Source organism: Dendropsophus ebraccatus, chromosome 15, assembly GCF_027789765.1.
Source record: "Dendropsophus ebraccatus isolate aDenEbr1 chromosome 15, aDenEbr1.pat, whole genome shotgun sequence".
Taxonomy (NCBI): domain Eukaryota; kingdom Metazoa; phylum Chordata; class Amphibia; order Anura; family Hylidae; genus Dendropsophus; species Dendropsophus ebraccatus.
In genome coordinates this window covers 49,158,961-49,175,277 of record NC_091468.1, presented here as the reverse complement: position 1 = coordinate 49,175,277, position 16,317 = coordinate 49,158,961, and the positions used below count along the sequence as shown (strand labels likewise).

At 41.2% G+C, this 16,317-nt stretch overlaps 1 protein-coding gene across 5 annotated transcripts in view; it reads right to left on the bottom strand.

Moving 5' to 3' along the window:
• Positions 1-16,317, bottom strand: part of PLCB4 (phospholipase C beta 4) — a 271,807-nt gene that overhangs the window by 65,575 nt on the left and 189,915 nt on the right. For 4 of the 5 annotated variants that reach the window (XM_069955430.1, XM_069955434.1, XM_069955431.1 and 1 more), the window contains 6 exons: positions 14,935-15,043; positions 13,927-14,137; positions 12,092-12,185; positions 6,960-7,039; positions 4,766-4,850; positions 4,571-4,630 (listed from right to left, as the gene is read on the bottom strand). In XM_069955430.1, the coding sequence (XP_069811531.1) occupies positions 4,571-4,630; positions 4,766-4,850; positions 6,960-7,039; positions 12,092-12,185; positions 13,927-14,137; positions 14,935-15,043 (639 nt within the window). The remainder of the gene's footprint in view (positions 1-4,570; positions 4,631-4,765; positions 4,851-6,959; positions 7,040-12,091; positions 12,186-13,926; positions 14,138-14,934; positions 15,044-16,317) is intronic. The other variant, XM_069955433.1, reaches the window with a different exon arrangement.

Genomic DNA, 16,317 nt, shown 5'->3' with positions numbered 1-16,317 from the left:
AGCCAGGTATGAAAAAAAAATCTGTCCCTAGAGAACTCATATAAAAGTCAAGTCAGTAGAGCAGAGGGTAGGTTGGAAAGATAGTATGAAATTTAGGGACTTTCCACTAGGTCCTCTTAGCTATCATGTCCTGGGTGCAACTGTAGAGAGTAGTGTAAAGTTGTAAGGCCTCTGTAGGCCCTAATTCACATCAAATACATACAAATGCACAACCTCCCAACAAATGTTGTGAACTGGCACCACTGGGAGTAACACAGTAGAGTTTGGTACCAATGAGGATATTGTTATTGGGATTATCACCTTATATGTATGCATATTGGTGATATGATTTATTAATATACATCACATTAGTACTAAACATCTGGTTAAGTGACTGTTTCAGGGAGCCCATTGAAGTCTACTGTATAGACCGCTATGTGACATCGCATTTTAATGTTTATTTATTAAAAGTTAAGTTTTAGCTACACGTCAGGAGTGCCGGAATCCACCACGCTTCCTCTCCATTTACGTCTGCCTGGCCAGCACCGGACAACCGTGCACCCTCCATCTCACATGCTTGCTGCAAGAAAGACTATGCCTAGGTGAGCTGAATCCCCATCTACTTTTTTCCTTTTTTGTATGTATAGTCTATGGAGGTCTATGGTTTCACCATGGCCACAGTGCAGAATGTGCCTAAATTCATATTTATATACCTACGTTCACCCACAATGGGGATGGTTTAGGGTGATGTGAACAAGGCCCAAATCTTCACATGTACAGTTTAGGCCTACTAAAATGAGTTCACTCCAGGTCTCAAAATGTGCTTGCACATAACATGAAGCGGGGCTAGTAAGTGTCAAGTCTGGTGACTGGATCACTGTAAAAATAATTGTAAAAAAAACAAGAAACACTCTACCTGGAAATAAAAAAGAATTATAAAGATGCACTAAAGACATATTGTGTTTACAGTGTAAGGAATAGATCAGCAGGACAAGAAGAATGCAAGTGATGTCACGTCCCAGGCATACCACCCAATGTCCAATCAGAACAGCAGATAATCAGATGTGGTCTACCAGCTGAGGGGCCCTGGTCAACTCTCCATACAAGTGGTGGAAGAACAAGGCCCGAATAGACTGGAGGCTCATCAGTGTAATTTTAGCTTTTTATGGTTTAAGGAATATTGGGAGATACTGTATGCCCAAGCACCGGCAAAAACTCAACTCCAGGTCAGTGCTCAGATATCAAAATCATCAAGACTATGCTGGAGACATGATGCAGTAGATCAGAAGAAGCAATACAAGTGCTTAGAACAGACACAAATATTTGGAAAAATAATTGAGAAAATAAATTATAGGGCAGAATCTACAGCATATGCACAAATTAACATAGTGTACCTTTGTTAGGTCTACTGAACTATAGGAACAGGCTCTCAGGCCCTCTATATAATGGTTTATAGCTGTTCTGATTACAAATTTCAAGCAAGGCTATATTTGTCACCGGGCAACTGAAGGCCTGTGCCTAGGGCGGCAGTATTGAGGGGGCAGCAGTTAAGTAGTTAAAAGTATAACAATATTAAAAAAATAAATAATAATAATATATATATATATATATATATATATATATATATATATATATATATGATCTGCATGAGAAATTACCTTAAAGGGGTGTAAAGGGCAGTGTGATCTATAAATACAGCCATGCTTCCAAGCACATATTTCTTTATTTACTTAGTGTGGGTTATTTTACTGATGAAAAGATTACATGGTGCCTTTATTTAGTGTAAATGAGCATGGCCAGGTCCACATGCGTGGATAAGTACTGTGACATATTGATGTCTCAATGTTACACATGACTGTTTCATTTGGAACTTCCCTTTAATTCATCATAACTAGAGATGAGCGAACCTGGAGCATGCTCGAGTCCATCCGAACCCGAACTTTTGGCATTTGATTAGCGGTGGCTGCTGAAGTTGGATAAAGCCCTAAGGCTATGTGGAAATCATGGATATAGTCATTGGCTGTATCCATGTTTTCCAGACAACCTTAGAGCTTTATCCAAGTTCAGCAGCCACCGCTTATCAAATGCCAATTGTTCGGGTTCGGATGGACTCGAACCCGAACCCGGTTCGCTCATCTCTAATCATAACCAATGAGTTTAGTTCTGATGAGTATTAATAGCTTCGGTCAGATTTAAAGGTGTACTTTGGTTAGGAAACAGTTAACCCTGTTCAGTCCCCACCCATAATCTAAGCTTGTTTGTAATAGGTTTTGGTACATGAATTGGGCCTTTTTTCTGCAACACATCCTGACTCACCCCCTGAAGCTGCTGAAAATCCTCACTGGTTGGTTCACTCTGTCTCCACTCCTCTGTCCTCCCCCTCACCCCTTCTGAGACACAGGACATGTGATCACCGTCTCTTTTGTGGGACAGGCAGACTGTAACATGTCTTCTGTAACTGACTACCACCTATCAGGGATCACCTGGCCAAAGCAAAACAGGCCAGTGGTGGGTGGGCTGTTGACGTTAGGATGCAATGTATGATGGGAGATGTAGTTTTTCCAGCCAGGTGCCATGATGTAAAACTGGGATCATTTGTAAACTTTGAATGTGGGGCTAAGAGCAGTTTAAACAAGGGGGAAAGGTGTCAAATGATTGGTGGGGGATTGGTGAGTGCGCCTATATGCTTTTTATGCATTTAAATTTTTTTATGAGGTCACCAGAATACTCCTTTAAGACTTAGGGGGAGATTTATCAAAGGGTGTAAAATTTAGACTGGTGCAAACTTGCCACAGCAACCAATCACAGCTCCTCTTTCCTTTCACCAGAGCTGGAAGCTGAGCTGTGATTGGTTGCTGTGGGCAGTTTGCACCAATCTAAATACACCCTTTGATAAATCTCCCCCATAGTGTCTACACAAAAGTCCAATAGGCTAAAGTTGGCCATACACATTTTATCTTGACTTGGAATTTGTGCTTTGGTCAATGAGAAAAGGGGAATAAGCTGTCATGTGACACCAACTTCCCTTCCTTTCTTTCGACCAATATAATATGTAATGTGTATGGCCAGCTTAATAAGAACTTTTCATTACTTATATGCTGCTTGAACTGTGTCATTAGGGTGGTCCCCGATGGCTTCTCTCTGCCTCACCGGCCTTGATGACTTGTGGTTCAGGCAGCACAAAAGTAATGACAGGTTCCCTTTAAGGTGATACTGTCACTCCCCTTACTCTTACTTCACTTCATCAGTTAACAGTGTCACCTAGGCGGGGCTTCACAACAGTAGAGCCCCATCTCCAGACTGGAGAGAAGGCCCAACTGCCATGAAGCCCTGCCTAGATGACACTGTCCACCGATGAAATTAATTGATTTTAGAGAAGGAAGAAGACACAGACAAGTGTTATACAGGTATATATCAAATGTGCAGCATCTAAGCTTGTGGACAGTGTGGAGAACTGCACATAGAGTAAGGGGGTGGGGGTGACAATCACTTTAAGACTCACTTGCTACAGGAAGATCAATATTAAGTAACTTCTGCATGCCATATGTTTCAAGCATCATGCTTATTTCCCTCAAAAACATGGAGCATTCTCTAGGTACTTCATGTATGAAAAAAAAAAGTTCTATCATATTAACACACTAGAGGTTAAAATATTACTGTGATTTAAAAAAAATAAGAGATGTGTAAAAAAAAATGTGATAGGTCGAGTGCTGAGACCTTGCCGATTACTAGAACAAGCAGGTCTATGGACTCAGCAGAATGTTTCTCACCTTGTCTCCCTGCTGGCTGCATAAGGTGGACTCCCATAGACTTCTATAGCATTTGTCTGCTACAATGGGGAGAGAAATGTAGGAGGAAGCACTAAGCTGAGCACTTCTGCTTCAGTGATTGGCAGAGTTCTCGGCATGCAGACCCTAGCTGGTGAAAACATTTGACTTGTTTCTATGATAAGTGCCACTAGGTAAGAAACCTACATCTATGACATATTTTGTAAAATATTATCTATTAAATGTAACTGCATCCCCTTCTTGATCCACCCATATTATATCCGACCTTTGTATCATATACATGGTTAAAATGTGCATACTCTGTTAAACAACAAGGTTCCATAGAATAAATTGTGGGTTAGGTTTCAAGTATCCACAATAATTGATGTACAAGAATCAAAAATTTAGGTTACAATAAAATTTTGGGATTTTTTTATTTTTTTTTTTTACTCTGGAAGGTATCTATTTGCATCATGTTTAACATAAGCCTCATAATTTCCACAAAAACGTGTCTGTGCAACAACAAGTCACAGCGTGGAGATTGTGCGCAATCTGTACTTGAAGACTAAGGGCAGGATTGGAAAGTTATTGGACGTCTTAAGATCCGTACATTTACCCATAAAAGTGTAAATCATGCCTTTAGTCTTATGGACTTGACCCAGCACCCCGAGTAAAAAAGGCTCATATGACACAATTTCAAAGTACAAAGAATTATGTAACGGCATGCATCAGTATAGTCTGACACGTCAAAGCCATTTCATTCCTATGGATATCTTAAAATATTTTTTGTGTCAGTAGGTGGCAGTAAAGCTCAAGGTTTTTACTTCATGAGTGAGCTGAGCATGCTTTCCTTTGCCTTGCTTGTTGAATGCAGTGACATATTCCTGTGGGAATGAACGATATTTCTCAGCTTCATACTCTGCAACTTCTACAATGAAGTGAACGACAGTACAAGAAACAAAAAGAGACAACTTTTTACCTCGACAAACATGTTACAGAGGGAGCAGTGGATTACTTACCGGATGTGTTTCCAGGGGTTGTTTCAGTAGGAGATCCCCAAATATTTCTTCACAGTATTTGGACATCTTGTACTGTTGATATTTACTAAAATATAAGTTTTAACATGAATCCCAGCCCTGACAATGTTACATGATGCTTACAACTAATTAACTTTAGGGTGCTTTCACACAAGACGGAAATCCATAGCATTTCCAAATGTGACTCTGTACCAAACCGTGCATATATTAAGTGTGGAATATGTAAATAAAGATTTAAATAAAAAAATTAAATACCTATACAAAGAAACTAACAAACTAAGCAAATAGAAAGAAGATACATAGATAAATAGATACATACAAAAAATAACAAAATAATTAAATAAATAATGAATATATTTACATACAGAAATACAGAAATATAACTAGCTAAATAAATAAATACATAAACAAACTCTATTGAAAACAACATTTAAACAACAGTACAATAAATGGTAAGGATGCTCTAAAAACAGATTTAGCTAAGTAGGTTTTATCTTATTCTCAATGTGATTCCCAATTTGATAAAGCATTTTGTACAAATTTTAAGCCATTGCGTTAAAGTGGGAAAGAAATAAGTAGGAAAAAAATTACACTTAAAGAAGGTAGCAATACATGAGATCTAGAAAAATTTGGTCCTACTGATTAAAAATCCATACATAGGAGTGAGCCAGATATCTCTAGCCTGTTGCCAACGGGGTTCCTCCATGATGGGGAGAGCACCACACCACCCTGATAATTTTTTTCGCTGTTCTCCTTGAGTTCAGTGATTACTGTGTTTTGTTGGTTGATTTGTCATTGCCCCAACTAGCCAGAATCCTACCCCACACTGACGAGGGGCAAATACCCCGAAACGGCTGTCTGTGGGTGGAAGCCTGCCTTTGCAAGCCCTTGTCATGATCGCAATACTCGCACCTTGAGTTAGACATTGACAAAAGGGGCCACCCTGTTGTTTCCCTGTCTATGTTCCAATACTCGCAACAGAGTGGGACTTAAGGGGTTATTTATCAGGGTGGTGTGGTGCTCTCCCCATCATGGAGGCACCCCGTTGGCAACAGGCTAGAGATATCTGGCTATTCCCGTGTTTTGAGACTCGTAACTGAGGCTCCACGGACTCTTGTTTTGCAGATTTAAATTTTTTGGGGCATCAGTGGAGACTCTTGATTGAGTACTTCATTGGAATTTTTTTTCGCTGTTCTCCTTGAGTTCAGTGATTACTGTGTTTTGTTGATCCATACATAGGAGTGAACCTCCAAACCACAAAGGTCCTAAAGTAGTCTATTTTACAGTAATACTGCTTGTACAGTAAGGCTATGTTCCCACTACGTATGAGACCGGCCGTTGCGTGACCCGCAATAATCTTTCCGGCCGCAGTGTTCTGATGCGGGCGCATCGGCACGCGCCCACATCAGAACCTCCGACAGCACACAATGAAGCAAGCGGCTGGAGCCGCTTGCTTCATTGTGTGAACTGACAGGTCTTTCTGCGGCCGCAATTCAGTGAAAACTGACATGTCAGTTAATTGAGGCCCTGTACAGGATCCCGGCCAGAGCGTATACGATGTTTATATGCTCCGGCCGGGATCCCATAGAAGATAGGCTATGTTACACACCGCAAAAAGTATGGCCGTTGTTGCCGATGGCAACAATGGCCGTACTTTTACGTAGTGAGAACATAGCCTAAAGAATAAATTTCAAGCTCAGGGTTTAACTCCTTTTTCCATATGGAGGGCTACCCGATCCTGGAAAGACCACACCATTCCTTCAAGCTTTCCTCTTAACTTCTATATGCCCACTCAGGGCAATGTTCATGTTCATCAGAAATACTTGCCAAACTCTAGCACTCTCTCACACTTTGTAAAGAGTTAAAAGGGTTTTCTGGGGTTTTCTAAAAATTGTTAGATCAGCATAAAAATAGGTTTTAAAAAAAATGATTCATCCGTAATTCCATCACTTATAAAAAAAACAAAACAAAAAAAAAACAGCTGTAAAACCGACCAAACATATATGGGCCGCACTTACACTTTTTTTTTTAGGTATTACACCCAATATATCTTCATATTTTAAATAAATAATATACATTTTTGGATAAGAGGGTCAGATAATAAGATGCAGCTGGGAATAAATGGACGAGCTGCACAAACACATGAAAAACACACAGAGAAAATAAATCCGAGTACCTGCAATGATTCTCAAATGACAGGATTACAGGATATTCTGATGTTTCAAATGCCGTCTCCTTGATGGCTTGTATTACATCCTATAAAAATCACCAGAGAATGAGGATTTTTAATGAGTCTTAATGGCACGAGGATTGTAGCGGGATATTATGCGGAGAACTCAGCTCGGCAGCCTGTGTTACATAACCAGAGGACAAATCCAGGACCACAATAAATGATGTGATAGAATTATATTATACTGACAGTGCCAATATCACTTCTCAAAACAGACGGGGGATTTACGGATCAGAGATATATTGATTTATATGCTGACGCTGAGTTTAAGGTTGAAGATTGCAATGAGTCACGGCACCTTACGTGTTTCGACTTAACATGGACATTTGTTGGTTTAGGGTAGATATCCACTGTCATAAATCAAAATCAATACCCATATCTGTATACGTCCTCAAAGCCACGTGCATAGACCATGTAGGGTGGTAAGTACAGCCCCTATGGGTCTATATTACAGGGACAAGGGTACTGCATGTGCTACTATATCAAGCCTCCATATGGCACCATGTTCTCCCTGAAAAGCACATTTCTACAAAAATCCTCTCAATAGTATGGCAAATGATGGCATATTATAAGGGGAAATGCCAATATTTTAGTTTCTCATGGGTTCTATATGAATATGAATATGAATCATCCCTTATAAAAACAGTTGGCACGTAAAGATATAGTACAGGCCCCCAGGAGATTTATAAAACATGGTGTAAAGTGAAACTTGCTCAGTTGCCCCTAGCAACCAATCAGATTCTACTTTTTATTCCTCACAGACTCTTTGGAAAATAAAAAGGTGGAATCTGATTGGTTGCTAGTGGCAACTGAGCCAGTTTCACTTTACACCATGTTTGATAAATCTCCTCCTTTATTCTTACCTCACTATGCTCCCCCGGAGTCCTCCTGCAGTGTCTCCAGGTCTCCCACTGACCACTGCTGTGGCCATCTTTAAGGTGAACTCATCTTGGCAGTGACAGCCTGCTTGGCCAATCACTGACTAAGATGGAACAACGCCACGGTCAGTGATTGGCTAAGCGGGCTGTTACTGCCGAGACTGGTCTTGAGGAAGAACTGGAGACACCCAAGGAGGACCTCAGGGAAGCATGGAGAAGTATTATGTTGTATATAAGGACAGCATTATATGAAAAAAATGTAAAGTGCCAGAGTATCCCTTTAATAAGATTTAAAGGGGTTATCCAGCAAAAATCTTTTTCTTTCAAATCAGTCCAAAAAATTGGGTGAGCCAATTTCAATAGTGATTTTGTTTATTGCTGAGACCCCAATTCCTATGATATAGGGGTTTTACTATTTGGTTTTCTATGTGTATGTGTCCCTGAAGAATCAGGTGGGTGTGAACTTTCTTGCAAAATACGTAAAAACTATGTTCAGGGGGTGTGAAGCACCTAATGACCCTCCTCCTGAGCCTTTTTTAATAAAGTTCCCAACCATCTGACTAGTTGAAGAAGGAAGCCAAACATTAAAACATCTATGTGTTGGGATGGGGGTTGGGTGGGTCTAGCAAGAAAGTAAAAAAAGGCATCTGAGGCTATGACAAGATATAAAAACTAATTTTGACAGGTCCTCTTTGACATGAAACAAAATGTTGCTGGTCTCCCTGGGATCTGGGATCTGTTTCCCGTATGGCTCTACTAGGCATCACTCTCACCTAGCCAGAATCCTGCTCCACACTCACGAGGGGCAACACCCCGAAACAGCTGTCTGTGGATGGATACCTGGCCTTGTTTTTACCCTTGTCATTACATTGACTTATAGGGCTACTTAAAGGGAACCAATCACACTAAAATTAGGCATAAACATGAACATTCAGCCCGCAAAGTTAGTTTGATCGTGTCCCGCGCTCTATGCAAATTACCATACAAGTAGTCACGGTGGCATTGCACGTCGGCCACGCCGACATCTTTACTAAGCTGCGCATGCGCAGTACAGTGGGTGAAGCCGCTGCTGTACTACGCCGCGCAAGCACAGTAAAGCAGCGTCTTCTCAGGCTGCACTGCGCATGCGCAGCTTAGTAAAGACGCTGACGTGGCCGACGTGCAATGCCGCCCCCCCGAGTGACATCACTAGGCGCCGCTTTACAACATGCCCGGAGGGGCGTGATTACAGCGCAGGAGCCGGTCCAGGACCCAGTGACTACTTGACAAAGACCCCGCCCACAATGACTACTCGAACAGCCGTCCCGCCCACCGTGACTACTTGAATGGTAATTTGCATAGAGCGCGGGACACGATTAAACTAACTTTGCGGGCTGAATGTTCATGGGACGGGGGAGACAGGGGGATGGTTAGGAAGCGTGCTGGCTGATGTACCAGCACGTTTTCTTACCTTTATGCCCAATTTTAGTGTGATTGGTTCCCTTTAATATGGTGGTTTTGGTGGTTTTCCTACAGGAGCCACCCCTTGGCTAGGTCCTTCCCAAAGGAATATCTGGCTAGTCCTGTTTTCCGAGACTCTTAAATGAGGCTTCACAGGCTATTTTTTACATATTCATATTTCCCAGGGTGCAATGCACCTAGGATTTCACTGCATTGAGCGCCGGCAGTGTTATCTTTGGCTGGCCTCCATCTGTCTCTCCTACAACATATAGAGCTAATTCTGTCATTGAGCTGTTTGTATAAAATAATACAGCCGTTTTACCTACAATCCAATGGAAAACTACAGATAACTTTCTGCGATGTCATGAGGAGCAATGTAATGCTGGGCTTTGCTGCATTCCCTAATTCTTTCTCATCAGTATCTCGCAGACTGTCTGCACGCGGTGACATTATATTTCTATTTCCAACTGATGTCCGCAGTTATCAAGGATCAAAGTCAAAGAGGCTAAAGCCGGCGTGACAACTTCGCAACAATTTCCAAATGCTCAAAATATCTCAGAAAGTCAGCTATTTCCTCTTTTTTTTTTTTACCTATTACTATAACATGTCTGTACTTGTTATGGCCAAGGAAAACTCAGTTGACTTGGCTCAGCCGGAATAAGCTGATAAATATAATTATTAGGTGTTAGCCACACGGGAGGCCAGGCTTTGGTTTCTTGGCAGCTGTGCCAAACTATAGCCCTATAGAGTTACAACCCTAGTAAATGTAATATTCATAGCTTTGGTATTCATACCCATTGGATTCGCAGATAGGTCTAAACGTGGAGTTAAAAACATTGATGGATCTAGCCCCAAGATTTTAAAATCCATACAGAATCCATACTTTTCTATAATGAAAAGTGTTCTTTTTTCTATTCCGTTCCTATTTTCTTATTGTGTTTACCGTAATTATTATGGGGCAGCACTCTTTCTCGGGCTGTATTTTTAGCAGTAATTTGAGATATACTTTATGGCATAGATAGAATAGTCTGGCCACGACTGTATTTACATACATGGAGATTTGTCTAGGCATGGAGGTCATTTAACAAAGAGGGGAGGTTAAGCTTGAAACATTTACTATGTCTTATCTATATACTGGTGTCATTCTTCACTGTAATCCTGCTTGTGATGATAAGGAAGACACTGCTGGAAAGTGATCAGTACAGAGTAGGGATGGTCCGAACCCGCCGAGGTTCGGGTTCGGCTGAACCCAAACGCTCGGCATCGGATTCCCACTGTCTGCCCGCTCCGTACAGCGGGAGGACCGCCTGGAAAACTGGGATACAGCCCATGGAGCGCGCTTCATAGCAGGTGGGGGCCGGCTGCAATCAGCAGCCGGGACCTCACCGGTAATGACACGCTGCCGCGTGTCATTAACCCCTTAAGCGTCGCGATTGCTGCGCGACCGCGGCGTTTAAGTGTAAGTGACAGGGGGGGTCCCCTGTCACTTACCGATCGGGACCCCCGCAGTGTGACTGCGGGGGTCCCGATCGGTAAAACGGACCACCGGAGGTCTCTCACCTGCCTCCGTGAGGTCCGATCGTCGATCTGCTGCACTAAGCCTGCACAGGCAGGCTCAATGAGCAGATTGCCTATCACACTGATCAATGTTATGCCTATGGCATAGCAATGGTCAGTGTAGAAATCAAAGTATTTAATGTAAAAGTCCCTCAAAGGGACTTCAAATGTGTAAAAAAAAAAGTTAAAATCACTAATACACTACCCCAAAACCCTTCCCCCAATAAAATCACCCCCCCTTTCCCATTATATAAATAAAACATATAAAAATAAATAAATAAATAAACATATAATATACCGTAGCGTGCGTAATTGTCCGATCTATTAAAGTATAACAAGCGTCATTGCGAACGAAGAATGGCGTAGACGAAAAGAGGGAAAAAAGTGTGCGGATTACTGATTTTATGTTACATTATATATAAAAAAATTCATAAAAAGTGATCAAAAAGTCAGATCTTCACAAATATGGTATTAATAAAAACTAGAGATCATGGCGGAAAAAATGACGCCCCATACAGCCCCATAGGGGAAAAAATAAAACCGTTATAAGCATCACAATCGGCCCATTTTATTAATATTTAATTGCCAAAAAAAAGGATTTCATAAAAAAAAAAAATATAACATTAGATAATCTGTGTAACCTGCATATGGTTGTGTTCGGACTGACCTATAGAATAATGGTATCATGTCGCTTTTACCATATAGTGCATTACGTAGACACAGGAACCCCCCAAACGTTACCATATTGCATTCTTTTTTACGATTTCACCAATTTATATCTTCATAAATAATATATTTGGAATTCCATCATACATGTTATGGTAAAATGAAAGACGCCATTACAAAGTACAACTATTCCTGTAATAAACAAGCACTTACATGGCTTGTAGATAGAAAACTGAAAGTACTGGAGCTCTTAGAAGGGGAGGAGGGAAAAACGAAAGAGCAATGATCAAAATTTGCGCGGTCCACTGGGTCATTTTGGGCCTGGTCCTCAAAGGGTTAAACGACAGTGACACTTTAAGATTAGGCCTAGTGGCCGTAGAGAAAACTGCAAGATTTCAGGATCATTTTATAATATGGATAGTACAATGGAAAAGGAAAAAAAATCACCAAAAATGTAAAGAAATCCGATAAAAACAATATATATTATCTTCTGTTGACACATTCCGGAGTTGTTTTACCGATTGTACACAAGTATACCTTAAAGAGGATATCTGTACACATAGCCTTCCCGTGAGTTATGATAGGCTCCTGATCTTCACCTTTCCCATCCCAGCAGTCCAGTTCAACACACCTTAACATAGATATAAAAATAAACTTAAGTTTAATAATATCAATAATATGATATATTTACACTTCAAACCAATGATAAATGGCTACCATGTATCCATGAGACACTAGAATGGAAAAGAATAAAAGCATCACCATGATAATAAAAAACATTCATAGAGCTCCACCAGTTACAAAAATGGTTAACTACAAAGCAATTTCTTTTTCAATTGGAAAAAGGCAAAAATCTTGTAAAAATACTAGACCATGTAAACCAGTTAGGTTTGGCCAAATCCAATGTTTAAGACTAGCTTATACATTGATTTCGGAGTAGAAGACCTCTGAAGACATACAGTTCAAGCTGAATTATGTTATCTATTAGCTGGATGACCATGAAGTTGTAAGCCACATACTTAAACTTAAAGTGACACTGTCACCCCCTATTTGCATTCTGACTTCTCTACACAGGTGTAAAGGATAAATTTAGCAGTTTTAATACCTCATTTGCTATTATACATCATGATGCTTGTTCCAGTAAACAGTGATCTTTTATCATCTGGGATTGGGATACCTGGGCGTGACTTCACGCCCGAAGCGCCACTTAGCCACACCCCCTCCGTCACCACCGCATAGGCCCCCTCAGCGGCCACAGGTGTGGGCTAATCTAGTGGGGGTGGGGCCTTGACCTTCAGGCCGGCCCTTCCAATGGCTGCTGAGGGGACGGGGCCTATGCAACGATGACGTCACAGAGGACCGTGGCTAAGTGGTGCTTTGGTCGTGAAGCCCCGCCAAGGTATCCCAATCCCAGATGATAAAAGATGACTTTTTAATGGAACAAGCATCATGAGGTATGATAGAAAACGAAAACTGCTAAATTTACCCTTTACACTTGGGTAGAGCAGTCATAATGCAAAAAGGGGGTGACAATGTCACTTTAAGTAAACTTAGTAAAAACTTAAAAAAAATTCTTTAACTGAGTTTGTCTCGTGTTCATGGTAGGACGTATTGGATTTGAAGAACTTAAAAGGATTATCCAGCACTACAAAAACATGGCTACTTTTCCTCCTCTATTGTCTCCAGATTGGGTGGGGTTTTAAACTCAGCTCCATTGAAGTAAATGGAGCTTAATTGCAAACCGCACCTGAACTGAAGACAAGAGAGGGGGGAAAAGTAGCCATGTTTTTGTAGCACCCCTTTAATCCAGTATGGTAATAGTCGGTGTACCATCACACCATAATTACCTACCAGACCAGTAAAGATCACCTAATAATTTATTGGAGTGACCACTAAAACTTGAATTTTATTAGTGATATCATCACCAACATAAACAAAGGCCAAACCACCAATTTACTACCTCTAGTGGTCTTACCTTCAGTAATGTTGGTGATGGACCCGCTTGTTTTTTTAAATTTTGGTGGTCTAATAAATGTGACGTTTTATTGGTCAATCCAAGTATAACATTAGGTATGGTCTTGGGAAACTCTGAATGGTTACTCTACTGTACTGTATTACAGAGCCCCGTCAAACTGAAATTGCAGTCCAGTCTGCAGAAATCATGTTAAAAACACAGCCTCAAAAGCACTGTGTGACCATAACCTCAATGTAATACATTACCGTGAAACACATGATGAGACTGTTCTGCTCCGAAACTGAACTCAATAAGACATATGAAGACTGAATGAAAGAACCCACCCATGTGTATCAGCAATTTACGTACCAGCACACTAAAAAAGTAAAAATACAAATACGAAAAAACGTTTAACAACCTGCATCCGGCTAAAAGGACCTGTCTGTACATCTCTACTGAAGATCTGCCTCCAAACTGCCTCCCGGTAAGGTATGTATTATGGGAGGAGCTGATAAAATAGTGTGCGAGGGGGTGTTCCATCTCTTGGTACAGCTCCAAGCGGTCTAAAAAGACTGGTGCGTTCTCATCAGACATCAAATATCTGCAAAAACCATCACTTGATATGTAACCTGAAAAAAAAGAAAAGAAATAAAGATGATTCCATGTAGAGATGGTCCGAACCGAGCTCGGTTCGGGTTCGTACAAACGGAACCCTCGGTAATGATTCCCGCTGTCTGCCCGCTCCGTGGAGCGGGCGGATCCAGCGGGAGGACCGACTGGAAAACTTGGATACAGCCATAGCCATAGGCTGTATCCCAGTTTTCAGGGCGTTACTCCCGCTGGATCCGCCCGCTCCACGGAATGGGCAGACAGCAGGAATCTGCTGCCGAGCGTTCGGGTTCTTACGAACCCGAACCTCGGCAGGTTCGGACCATCCCTAATTCCATGTTCTTAATGTGATAGGAATCTTTGTTACAGCATATTGGGCAAGGCCCCACATAATTTAGCGAGATTATTTCTGTCGGCTCTGCATAGCTTAATTTTGCATGAGATGAAGAAGAGACAAAAAGGTCGTGGTAATTGAGAAATAAGTTGCGTTGCGAGTAGCAGTGATTTAGAACCTAAGCTTCGTTTTCTAGGTCGTAGTGTCGCCACTCAGTCAAATTTTCAATAAACGGTTTGTTACCGGTCTATTTGGCGACTCTAGATTACATTTGGGTCTCCATTCTTACAGATGAAATGTTTTTGGTATAAATGAAGCTTTAGTTATATGAGGCTGGGCAGGTTATCAGGAAACCCATATGGATTATAAATGACTCTATCAAGCGTCTCCACTGCTGGGGCGAAAGGTCTACGCTATTGATGCCTTTGGGTAGGAGTGAGATAATTAAACCTCGGATAATGTCCCCGGCGCGGACAGCCCTACCTCTTTTCTTCAGCTCTTCATCGGGTTCATACGTCTCTATGATCTGCATGGCCCGTTTTGTGTCAAAGAAAGGGAACAAGATTTCATTGAGCCGAGGGTCTCTTTGACTCTACATAGAAAAGGAGATAGAATTAAACAATGTATTCATTCGCTGATGCTTTTTGCAGCACTGTACATACCTGTTGAACGTGGTAAAGATAATAGTAAATTTTTCTGTATAATATGACACCAATCATGCAAGCAGCGCTAACAATATGAGATCATGAAACTTTTATACACAAACAGAAAGGCCAAAAAGCTAAAAATACTCCAGTGTATTAATATTCAACCGTTCTACAAATAATTCCTTCTCCGGGAACCTCTAAAACTCAAGTCAAAAATAAAGGGGTTATCCAGTGCTACAAACACATGGCCACTTTCTTTCAGAGACAACACGACTCTTGTCTCCAGTTCAGGTACAGTTTGCAATTAAGCTCCATTTACTTCAATGGAACTGAGCAGCAAAACCCGCCCAAGCTGGAGACAAGAGTGGGGCTGTCTCTGGAAGAACGTGGCCATGTTTTTGTAGCGCTGGATAACCCCTTTAAGGGAACACTAGTGTTATGAAGGACAAGAGCGGGGGAAAAATGACTTCAATGCATGACATACTGTATTGTATTCAAAAACTCCAGTCCAGTAGATAAGGTTTGTCTTTATCGTAACTCATGACACCACCCTATGCAAGCATCACCTATAATCCGAGAAAATAATAATAGATTTGGTCTACTTATTCATGGTATCAGGCATCAAGATTTTTTTGCCTCGTGGACCAAATTGGCAAGTGCCACCACAATAAACTATCTATATACAAATATAGCTAAACACTGTAGCGGGGCACAGAAGACTATAGCTCCATTTCCAGTTTAGTACTTTAGTCTAAGAGGTGCTACGAGTAGTGCAACGCTCAAAAAGTGAACAAGTGTGGATAGACATGTTGGTTTGTCTGGTCTTGGGACAACTCCAGCTGTACTATATATCTGTACTGAAAGTGACCCTGTTACTTGAACTTGCATCAGTACTGGGCTGTAGGCAGCTCAAGGCTTAAAGTGTTACTTTCGTTATAACTTTCAAAATCTACATCAAGAGTTGATGCGATATAAAGTAAGTTTGCAATATACATTCATTTTTTTTTATACTTATCAAGGAGAACATGACACTTCCTGTTTTCTGACTCTTTTTTTCAGAAAAACAGAAAACAGTCAGAAAACAGGAAGTGCTGTTTATCCCAGGCCCCCTGAGCGCTCACAGAGAGAATGCAGTCATGTGATTGATGGACACATTGAGCCGTGACTCTCTGTACTGGACGGAATTCCTGTGTTTAGTCTGTTTCTGTGTTTTTAAACC